Here is a 12,367-nt window from a genome sequence, read left to right as displayed (position 1 = left end):
TCGGCTCCTCCTGTAGATCAGGTTGTCAGATAATCGGCCCCTCCTGTAGATCAGGTTGTCAGATAATCGGCTCCTCCTGTAGATCAGGTTGTCAGATAATCGGCTCCTCCTGTAGATCAGGTTGTCAGATAATCGGCTCCTCCTGTAGATCAGGTTGTCAGATAATCGGCTCCTCCTGTAGATCAGGTTGTCAGATGCCGGCCGGCTGCAGGGCGTGCTGGGAGTTGTTTTCTGTGGCGCCATGGCTGACATGCTTCCTCCTTTTGCAGGTTTCCGCAGACTGTGCCTGGACGACCTCCGTAAGGCCCACATTGTGCGAGATGTGCAGCACTACATCCTGTGCCGCCTGGACTGCGAGGCTTCTCTGCGGCAGCACCTGACCCCGGACACCGCCGAGATGCTGAACCAACTGCACATCAAGAGCAACGGCTGCTTCCTGTTCCTGGAGCGCGTGCTGGACGGCGTCTCAGAAGGGTCCATCCTCCTGCGCGAGATCCGCCACATCCCCGGCACTTTGAACGGCCTCTACCTGTGGCTGTGCCAGCGGCTCTTCTCGGGACGCCAGTTCTGCCCGGTGCGGACGCTTCTGAATGTCATCTTGGCCTCTCCCGCTCCTCTGTCCCGGCCGCTGCTCCACAAGGCCGTGTGGACAAAACAGATGAAAGCGTGGCGGGCGGAGGAGTTCAGCAAATGCCTGGCATCCATCAGCATGCTGCTGCGCCCTGAGGACAGCGCCCAGGTGGTGCTCTTCCATCACAGCTTCTCAGAGTGGCTCCTGGATGTGAAGTACTGTACCCAGAAATACCTTTGTAACGTCACCGATGGGCACTGCATGCTCGCCATGAGCTTATCCACACGGGCACCACACCTGCTGCCGGCCGAGGTCGCCCAGCTGTCCACACATCTCCTCCTGGCTGACATTCGGGGGCTGGAGCCGTATCACTTGGCTCTGTGGCTCCTGTGGACAGAGGTCCCCGTGTCGGACTGTTTGGCCTCTAACGTCTCTTTAGAGTTGGAGGTCTTGCAGTTGCTCTTGTTAGCCCGGCCTAAAGTAGACGGAGCCTCCATGGTGGAGGAATCGAGTTCCCTGAAGAGAACCCTGGAACGTGGTGTCTCTCTGGAGTTCCTCTTAGACACCGGGGGTGGACTGAATCAGAGGGACAGGTCCGGAAGAACTCTGCTTGCGGCCGCGGCCCACGCTGGGAACCTAGACGCTGTGAAGCTGATGCTTTCCAGAGGAGCTAGTCTGGAGGCCACAGATGAAGATGGACAGACTCTTCTAGGACTGGCTGCACACCAGGGGAACTTGCCGGTGGTGGAGTTTCTTCTTGAACACGGCGCCCGGCATGACTATGGTGACAGTCGTGGATGGAGCCCTCTACGTGCTTCCGCTTGGGGGGGCCACACTGAGGTAGTGGAGTCACTGCTTGCATTTGGGGCTCAGCCAGACACATGTGGCCCTGATGGGCGCACTGCACTGAGGGCAGCAGCGTGGGGTGGGCACGAGGGTCCCGTCAAGGCTCTTCTGAAGGCTGGAGCAGAGGTAGATCGTGCCGATGTGGAGGGCCGCACTCCTCTCATGGCGGTGGCATACATGGGCCATTGCACAGTGGCTGAATTATTACTGGACTCGGGGGCTAATGTGAATACATGCGATAAAGAAGGACGTTCTGCCCTGGCTGTTGCATGTCTCTGTGCGCCCACCGGACAGAGGCATCCACAACTGGTATCTGTTTTGTTGGAACATGGGGCTGATCCAGAGCTGCCGGACAAGGAAGGGGTAACCCCACTTCTGGTCGCTGCTTATGAGGGGCAAGAAGAGGTGGCAGAACTTCTCCTTGAAGCTGGGGCCAACCCGGACAGGCCTGGCAAGGACCAAATGACACCACTTTTGGCAGCTGCCTCTGGAGGACATGCTGAAACGGTGCAGGTGCTACTGCTGTGGGGCGCCTCTGCAGATGTCTCAGACAAAGAGGGGAGGTCGGCACTCCTCCTGGCAGCAGCGGCAGCTCGAGGAGAGGAGGCAGTGAGGGCCTTACTACATAGGGGCCTGAATGAGAACCATCAGGACCATCTGGGGTGGACAGCTTTGCACTGGGCGGCCTGTGAGGGTCGGAGAAGTGTTTGCCGTGCCTTGGTAGAAGGAGGAGCCAAGGTGGGACTGAGGGACAGAGAAGGGTACACACCTCTCCTCCTGGCAGCTGAAGAAGGGCACACAGGCTGTGCAGAACTGCTGATAAACCGAGGGTCCTCCATCAACCAGCGAGGCAGTGATGGCAAGACAGCTTTATGCTTTGCTGCTCTCGCAGGCCACAAAGCCACGGTGGAGTTACTACTACGAAAAGGAGCAGACCCCGATATGAAGACCACCCAAGGGAAGCCGCTGCTGCATCTCTTGGCCCTGCAAGGACTTACAGGTATAGCAAAAGTTCTGCTGGAGCATGGTGCTGATGCCGAAGGGACAGACCCAGATGAACGCACGGCTTTGCATGCCTCCTGCTGGCAAGGGGACTCCGACATGGCTCATCTTCTTCTGGAGGTCGGTAGGGCAAATTGCAATGCTTTTGACAAAGAAAAGAGAACTCCGCTTCACTGTGCAGCGTGGCGAGGCCATGCCAATATCGCCCAGCTGCTGATAGAGCATGGGGTGTTCACTGATGCCCAGTGTTCCCAGGGAGCCACCCCTCTCTGTATAGCAGCTCAGGAGGGGCACGATGCACTGGCCAAAGTCCTCCTGGAGGAAGGACATGCCAGCCCCTTTCATGCTGACTACTGTGGACGCACCCCTATAAAAGTAGCAGGCAAAGGAGGGCACACAGCCATAGTTCATCTCCTGGAAGCTCATGGTGTGCCATCCTACCAAGGACCAGTGGTGAAGGCTCCAGTAAAGGATGCCCCTGCTAGTGAGCGAGCGGATGGTGGTGGAGGTGACAGCTGCTCCACACTTTCACCTGTGTCGACAGGGAGCCGCTCACTCGACAACTCTCTGAAGAGCTCTACGGGGTCTGTGCTGACATCCTCCACTTACCACTCCCAGGCCACCGTGCCCATGGACAGTCTCACCTTTACCCAGCAGGTTCAGCAGCACTCTCTTCCACGCAGCCGCTCTCGACAAGCTGTTGCCCTGACTGGCATGGTCGGTTTTCCTGCCCTCGCTGCATCAACCAGTCCTGGACTAATACCTGATCATGAGGAGATTACCATCTGTAACCAACATCCGACTTCTCCAGATCGTGAGCTGAAGAGGAATGGGATACTCACCAACCCCAAATACGGGAGCATGATGTACGCTCACTTCAAGCCCGGGGATAGCGTGCAACCCATAGATAACACAAGACCCGCTCCTGACAGCCACTCACAAGACTATGCCCAAAGTAAGAGCAGCAGCTCGGGATACTCATCCAGCCACGCCGCTGGCGAAAGCCACAGTAAAAGACTCCTCAGCTCACCAAAGAAAGTAAAGAACATCACAGAGCAGCCCTGGCAGACTCGGAAGAACGCAGGCTCAGTCCACTCTCCACAAAACAGTGATCACCTTGCGCCCATCTCCAGCACAACTGTAGATCCAGTGGATCCCAAGAACAAAGTATCAACTGCCGGGAACTCTGTGGATTTTGTGCGGTCCAATAGTAAGAAAGACCCTCTGAGATCTCCAATGAAGGAGGACCAGGACAACTCCCCGAGGAGACTAGACTCCTCACTTATCTCCATCACCACTATGGACCCACAACTTCACCTCAAGCAGGCCATCAAACTGCAGTTCGAGGGTCGCACATGTGGATTCAACTACAGGAAGGAGACACCACTGTGAGGTATGAGACCACTACAATATATGCACTAGATTGTGTCTGCAGCCACCACTAGGGGGAGCTCCTTATATACTGAGATACATGATAAGATTCTGTCTGCAGCCACCACTAGGGGGAGCTCCCTGTGTACTGAGATACATGATAAGATCCTGTCTGCAGACACCACTAGGGGGAGCTCCCTGTGTACTGAGATACATGATAAGATCCTGTCTGCAGACACCACTAGGGGGAGCTCCCTGTATACAGAGATACATGATAAGATCCTGTATGCAGCCACCACAGGGGGAGCTCCCTGTATACAGAGATACATGATAAGATTCTGTCTGCAGCCACCACTAGGGGGAACTCCCTGTATACAGAGATACATGATAAGATTCTGTATGCATCCACCACTAGGAGGAGCTCCCTGTATACAGAGATACATGATAAGATCCTGTATGCAGCCACCACAGGGGGAGCTCCCTGTATACAGAGATACATGATAAGATTCTGTATGCAGCCACCACTAGGGGGTGCTCCCTGTATACAGAGATACATGATAAGATCCTGTCTGCAGACACCACTAGGGGGAGCTCCCTGTGTACTGAGATACATGATAAGATCCTGTCTGCAGACACCACTAGGGGGAGCTCCCTGTATACAGGGATACATGATAAGATCCTGTATGCAGCCACCACAGGGGGAGCTCCCTGTATACAGAGATACATGATAAGATCCTGTCTGCAGACACCACTAGGGGGGGCTCCCTGTATACAGAGATACATGATAAGATCCTGTCTGCAGCCACCACAGGGGGAGCTCCCTGTGTACTGAGATACATGATAAGATTCTGTCTGCAGCCACCACTAGGGGGAGCTCCCTGTATACAGAGATACATGATAAGATCCTGTCTGCAGCCACAACTAGGGGGAACTCCCTGTATACAGAGATACATGATAAGATCCTGTATGCGGCCACCACTAGGGGGAGCTCCCTGTATACAGAGATACATGATAAGATCCTGTCTGCGGACACCACTAGGGGGAGCTCCCTGTATACAGAGATACATGATAAGATCCTGTATGCAGCCACCACAGGGGGAGCTCCCTGTATACAGAGATACATGATAAGATCCTGTCTGCAGACACCACTAGGGGGAGCTCCCTGTATACTGAGATACATGATAAGATCCTGTCTGCAGACACCACTAGGGGGAGCTCCCTGTATACAGAGATACATGATAAGATCCTGTATGCAGCCACCACGGGGAGCTCCCTGTATACAGAGATACATGATAAGATCCTGTCTGCAACCACCACTAGGGGGAACTCCCTGTATACAGAGATACATGATAAGATTCTGTCTGCAGCCACCACTAGGGGGAGCTCCCTGTATACAGAGATACATGATAAGATCCTGTCTGCAGCCACCACTAGGGGGAGCTCCCTGTATACAGAGATACATGATAAGATTCTGTCTGCAGCCACCACTAGGGGGAGCTCCCTGTATACAGAGATAAACAAAAAGATTCTGTCCGCAGTCACCACTAGGGGGAGATCCCTGTGTACAGACTTACAGAATAAGATTCTGTCTGCAGCCACCACTAGGGGAAGCTCCCTGTATTCAGAAATACATGATCAGATCCTGTCTGCAGCCACCACTAGGGGGAGCTCCCTGTATACAGATATACCTGATAAGATCCTGTCTGCAGCCACCATTAGGGGGAGCTCCCTGTATATACAGATACATGATGAGATTCTGTCTGCAGCCACCACTAGGGAGAGCTCCCTGTATACAGAGATACATGATAAGATCCTGTCTGCAGTCACCATTAGGGGGAGCTCCCTGTATACAGATATACATGATAAGATTCTGTCTGCAGCCACCACTAGGGGGAGCTCCCTGTCTACAGAGATACATGATAACATCTTGTCTGCAGCCACCACTAGGGGGAGCTCCCTGTATGCAGAGATACATGATACGATTCTGTCTGCAGTCACCACTAGGGGGAGCTCCCTGTATATACATGATAAGATTCTGTCTGCAGTCACCACTAGGGGGAGCTCCCTATATACAGAGATACATGATAAGATTCTGTCTGCAGCCACCACTAGGGGGAACTTCCTGTCTACAGAGATACATGATAACATCTTGTTTGCAGCCACCACTAGTGGGAGCTCCCTGTATGCAGAGATACATGACACGATTCTGTCTGCAGTCACCACTAGGGGGAGCTCCCTGTATATACATAAGATTCTGTCTGCAGTCACCACTAGGGGGAGCCCCCTATATACAGAGATACATGATAAAATTCTGTCTGTAGTTACCACTAGTGGGAGCTCCCTGTATACAGAGATACATGATAAGATTCTGTCTGCAGCCTCCACTAGGGGGAGCTCCCTGTATACAGAGATGCATGATAAGATCCTGTCTGCAGCCACCACTAGGGGGAGCTCCCTGTATACAGAGATACATGATAAGATCCTGTCTGCAGCCACCACTAGGGGGAGCTCCCTGTATACAGAGATACATGATAAGATTCTGTCTGCATCCACCACTAGGGGGAGCTCCCTGTATAGAGATACATGATGAGATTCTGTCTGCAGCCACCTCTAGGGGGAGCTCCCTGTATACAGAGATACATGATAAGATCCTGTCTGCTGCCACCACTAGGGGGAGCTCCCTGTATACAGAGATACATGATAAGATCCTGTCTGCAGCCACCACTAGGGGGAGCTCCTGTATACCGAGGTACATGATAAGATTCTGTCTGCAGCCACCACTAGGGGGAGCTCCCTGTATACAGAGATACATGATAAGATCCTGTCTGCAATCACCACTAGGGGGAGCTCCCTGTATACAGAGATACATGATAAGATCCTGTCTGCAGCCACCACTAGGGGGAGCTCCCTGTATACAGAGATACATGATAAGATCCTGTCTGTAGCCACCACTAGGGGGAGCTCCTGTATACCGAGGTACATGATAAGATTCTGTCTGCAGCCACCACTAGGGGGAGCTCCCTGTATACAGAGATACATGATAAGATCCTGTCTGCAGCCACCACTAGGGGGAGCTCCCTGTATATTGAGATACATGATAAGATCCTGTCTGCAGCCACCACTAGGGGGAGCTCCCTGTATACAGAGATACATAAGATCCTGTCTGCAGTCACCACTAGGGGGAGCTCCCTGTATACAGAGATACATGATAAGATCCTGTCTGCAGCCACAACTAGGGGAAACTCGCTGTATACAGATATAGAATAAGATCCTGTCTGCAGCCACCACTAGGTGGAGCTCCCTGTGTACAGAGATACATGATAAGATCCTGTCTGCAGCCACCACTAGGGGGAGCTCCCTGTATACAGAGATACATGATAAGATCCTGACTGCAGTCACCACTAGGGGGAGCTCCCTGTATACAGAGATACATGATAACATTCTGTCTGCAGTCACCACTAGGGGGAGCTCCCTGTATACAGAGATACATGATAAGATTCTGTCTGCCGCCACCACTAGGGGGAGCTCCCTGTATACAGAGATACATGATAAGATCCTGTCTGCAGCCACAACTAGGGGGAGCTCCCTGTATACAGAGATACATGATAAGATTCTGTCTGCAGCCACCACTAGGGGGAGCTCCCTGTATACAGAGATACTTGATACGATTCTGTGTGCAGTCACCACTAGGGGGAGCTCCCTGTATAAAGAGACACATGATAAGTATCTGTCTGTAGCCACCACTAGGGAGAGCTCCCTGTATACAGAGATACATGATAAGATTCTGTCTGCAGCCACCACTAGGGGGAGCTCCCTGTATATTGAGATACATGATAAGATCCTGTCTGCAGCCACCACTAGGGGGAGCTCCCTGTATACAGAGATACATGATAAGATCCTGTCTGCAGTCACCACTAGGGGGAGCTCCCTGTATACAGAGATACATGATAAGATCCTGTCTGCAGCCACAACTAGGGGAAACTCGCTGTATACAGATATAGAATAAGATCCTGTCTGCAGCCACCACTAGGGGGAGCTCCCTGTATGCAGAGATACATGATAAGATCCTGTCTGCAGCCACCACTAGGTGGAGCTCCCTGTGTACAGAGATACATGATAAGATCCTGTCTGCAGCCACCACTAGGGGGAGCTCCCTGTATACAGAGATACATGATAAGATCCTGACTGCAGTCACCACTAGGGGGAGCTCCCTGTATACAGAGATACATGATAACATTCTGTCTGCAGTCACCACTAGGGGGAGGTCCCTGTATACAGAGATACAGAATAAGATTCTGTCTGCAGCCACCACTAGGGGAGCTCCCTGTATACAGAGATACAGAATAAGATTCTGTCTGCAGCCACCACTAGGGGGAGCTCCCTGTATACAGAGATACATGATACGATTCTGTCTGCAGCCACAACTAGGGGGAGCTCCCTGTATACAGATATATGATAAGATTCTGTTTGCAGTCACCACTAGGGGGAGCTCCCTGTATACAGAGATACATGATAAGATTCTGTCTGGAGCCACCACTAGAGGGAGCACCCTGTATACAAATATACATGATAAGATTCTGTCTGCAGCCATCACTAGGGGGAGCTCCCTGTATACAGAGATACATGATAAGATTCTGTCTGCAGTCACCACTAGGGGGAGCTCCCTGTATACAGAGATACATGATAAGATTCTGTCTGCAGTCACCACTAGGGGGAGCTCCCTGTATACAGAGATACATGATAAGATTCTGTCTGCAGCCATCACTAGGGGGCGCTCCCTGTATATAGAGATACATGATAAGATTCTGTCTGCAGTCACCACTAGTGGGAGCTCCCTGTATACAGAGATACATGATAAGATTCTGTCTGCAGTCACCACTAGGGGGAGCTCCCTGTATACAGAGATACATGATAAGATTCTGTCTGCAGCCACCACTAGGGGGAGCTCCCTGTATACAGAGATACAGAATAAGATTCTGTCTGCAGCCACCACTAGGGGGAGCTCCCTGTATACAGAGATACAGAATAAGATTCTGTCTGCAGCCACCACTATTGGGAGCTCCCTGTATACAGAGATACATGATAAGATTCTGTCTGCAGTCACCACTAGGGGGAGCTCCCTGTATACAGAGATACATGATAAGATTCTGTCTGCAGCCACCACTAGGGGGAGCTCCCTGTATACAGAGATACAGAATAAGATTCTGTCTGCAGCCACAACCAGGGGGAGCTCCCTGTATACAGAGATACAGAATAAGATTCTGTCTGGAGCCACCACTAGAGGGAGCTCCCTGTATACAAATATACATGATAAGATTCTGTCTGCAGCCATCACTAGGGGGAGCTCCCTGTATACAGAGATACATGATAAGATTCTGTCTGCAGTCACCACTAGGGGGAGCTCCCTGTATACAGAGATACATGATAAGATTCTGTCTGCAGCCACCACTAGGGGGAGCTCCCTGTATACAGAGATAAACAAGATTCTGTCTGCAGCCACCACTAGGGGAGCTGTCTGTATACAGAGATACATGATGACATTCTGTCTGCAGCCACCACCAGGGGGAGCTACCTGTAAACAAAGATACATGATAAGATTCTGTCTGGAGCCACCACTAGGGGGAGCTGTCTGTATACAGAGATACATGATGACATTCTGTCAGCAGCCACCACCAGGGGGAGCTCCCTGTATACAGAGATACATGATAAGATTCTGTCTACAGACACCACTAGGGGGAGCTCCCTGTAAACAAAGATACATGATAAGATTCTGTCTGGAGCCACCACTAGGGGGAGCTCCCTGTATACAAAGATACATGATGACATTCTGTCTGCAGCCACCACCAGGGGGAGCTCCCTGTATACAGAGATACATGATAAGATTCTGTCTGCAGCCACCACTAGGGGCAGCTCCCTGTATACTGAGATACCTGATAAGATTCTGTCTGCAGCCACCACTAGGGGGAGCTCCCTGTATACAGAGATACATGATAAGATTCTGTCTGCAGCCACCACTAGGGGGACCTTCCTGTATACAGAGATATAAAATAAGATTCTGTCTACAGTCACCACTAGGGGGAGCTCCCTGTATACAGAGATACATGATAAGATCCTGTATGCAGCCACCACAGGGGGAGCTCCCTGTATATAGAGATACATGATAACATCCTGTCTGCAGCCACCACTAGGGGGATCTCCCTGTATATAGAGATACACGATAAGATCTGTCTGCAATCACCAATAGGGGAAGCTCCTTGTATTCAGAGATACATGATAAGATCCTGTCTGCAGCCACCACTAGGGGGAGCTCTCTGTATTCAGAGATACATGATAAGATCCTGTCTGCAGCCACCACTAGGGGGAGCTCCCTGTATACTGAGATACATGATAAGATTCTGTCTGCAGTCACCACTAGGGGGAGCTCCCTGTATACAGAGATACATGATAAGATTCTGTCTGCAGTCACCACTAGGGGGAGCTCCCTGTATACAGAGATACATGATAAGATTCTGTCTGCAGTGATCACTAAGGGGAGCTCCCTGTATACAGAGATACATGATAAGATTCTGTCTGCAGCCTCCACTAGAGGGAGCTCCCTGTATACAGAGATACATGATAAGATACTGTCTGCAGTCACCACTAGGGGGAGCTCCCTGTATACAGAGATACTTGATAAGATCTTGTCTGCAGCCACCACTAAAGGGCGCAGCCTGTATACTGAGATACAGGATAAGATTCTGTCTGCAGCCACCACTAGGGGGAGCTCCCTGTATACAGATATACATGATAAGATTCTGTCTGCAGTCACCACTAGGGGGAGCTCCCTGTATACAGAGATACATGATAAGATTCTGTCTGCAGCCACCACTAGGTGGAGCTCCCTGTACACAGAGATACATGATAAGATTCTGTCTGCAGCCACCAATAGGGGGAGCTCCCTGTATACAGAGATACATGATAAGGTTCTGTCTGCAGCCACCACTAGGGGAAGGTCCCTGTATACAGAGATACATGATAAGATTCTGTCTGCAATTACCACTAGGTGGAGCTCCCTGTATACAGAGATACATAATAAGATCCTGTCTGCAGCCACCACTAGGGGGAGCTCCCTGTATACAGAGATACATAATAAGATTTTGTCTGCAGCCACCACTAGGGGGAGCTCCCTGTATACAGAGATACTTGATACGATTCTGTGTGCAGTCACCACTAGGGGGAGCTCCCTGTATACAGATATACATGATAAGATTCTGTCTGCCGCCACCACTAGGGGGATCTCCCTGTATACAGAGATACATGATAAGATCCTGTCTGCAGCCACCACTAGGGGGAGCGCCCTGTATACAGAGATACATGATAAGATCCTGTCTGCAGCCTCCACTAGAGGGAGCTCCCTGTATACAGAGATACATGATAAGATCCTGTCTGCAGCCACCACTAGGGGGAGCTCCCTGTATACAGAGATACATGGTAAGATTCTGACTGCAGCCACCACTAGGGGGAGCTCCCTGTACACAGAGATACATGATAAGATTCTGTCTGCAGCCACCACTAGGGGGAGCTCACTGTATACAGAGATACATGATAAGATTCTTTTTGCAGCCACCACTAGGGGGAGCTCCCTGTATTCAGAGATACATGATAAGATTCTGACTGCTGCCACCACTAGGGGGAGCTCCAAATAGTGATGTGTCTTATCAGCACTGACTATTTCAGGACTTGACTATTCTTGTTGCAGGGATATCTCTCAGTGCTTTAATTTCTTGTTTCTTTCCATGTCCTTTTTGCAGATATGATGGACCCCCGGCACAGCTGAATATGATGGACCCCCGGCACAGCAGACTCCTTAATCTTCTGTGGTCCACGTCACCGATGTCAACTCGAAATTATCGGAGAATTTATTTGGTTTTATACCAGGAATATTTTCAAGTATTTTCTGTTGATTTTCAGACTTGAAGTGGGGACCGGCTGGAGACCCCTGAGGACAGGCTGCAATGTGTGCACATCAGGCTGGAGACCCCTGAGGACAGGCTGCAATGTGTGCACATCAGGCTGGAGACCCCTGAGGACAGGCTGCAATGTGTGCACATCAGGCTGAAGACCCCTGAGGAGAGGCTGCAATGTGTGCACATCGGTCTGGAGACCCCTGAGGACAGGCTGCAATGTGTACACATCAGGCTGGAGACCCCTGAGGACAGGCTGCAATGTGTGCACATTGGGCTGGAGACCACTTGAAGGAGACCCCTGTACCTGTCATTGTTTACATTCATCTTTATATAATAAACATATTTTCTTCATTCTCTGTGCAGTTTTTCATATGGAGTGTAACATCCCTGGCGGCGTGCATAGTGCACCACCTCCCACTATGCAAGACCGCAATCTTACCTGTCAATCCAGCCTGCAAACCTTGCTCCAGTTCATGCTATGTGCATGTCTCTTGACTAACTCCTTAGGGCGGCGGCCCGGTTTCTTCCTGATTCTTATAGCTGCTGTGGGTGCACCCCTAATGCGTTTCCAGCCTATTGCTGTGAGTCACTGGATATTTAAACCCCCTCCACCCAGAAGGAGGTGCCTGAG

The 12,367-nt window shown here is 51.1% G+C and overlaps 1 protein-coding gene across 3 annotated transcripts in view; it reads left to right on the top strand.

Moving 5' to 3' along the window:
- Positions 1–11,848, top strand: part of LOC141188846 (uncharacterized) — a 57,511-nt gene extending 45,663 nt beyond the window's left edge. For all 3 annotated transcript variants that reach the window (XM_073661093.1, XM_073661092.1, XM_073661091.1), the window contains 2 exons: positions 270–3,812; positions 11,581–11,848. In XM_073661093.1, the coding sequence (XP_073517194.1) occupies positions 270–3,811 (3,542 nt within the window). In that variant the 3' untranslated portion in view covers position 3,812; positions 11,581–11,848. The remainder of the gene's footprint in view (positions 1–269; positions 3,813–11,580) is intronic.
- Positions 11,849–12,367: the final 519 nt, after the last annotated feature.

This window comes from Phyllobates terribilis, unplaced genomic scaffold (genome assembly GCF_046119375.1).
Source record: "Phyllobates terribilis strain yellow unplaced genomic scaffold, ASM4611937v1 Scaffold_2__4_contigs__length_985480577, whole genome shotgun sequence".
Classification (NCBI taxonomy): domain Eukaryota; kingdom Metazoa; phylum Chordata; class Amphibia; order Anura; family Dendrobatidae; genus Phyllobates; species Phyllobates terribilis.
Note: the sequence above shows the minus strand (reverse complement) of the source record. Positions and strands in the feature narration are given on the sequence as shown.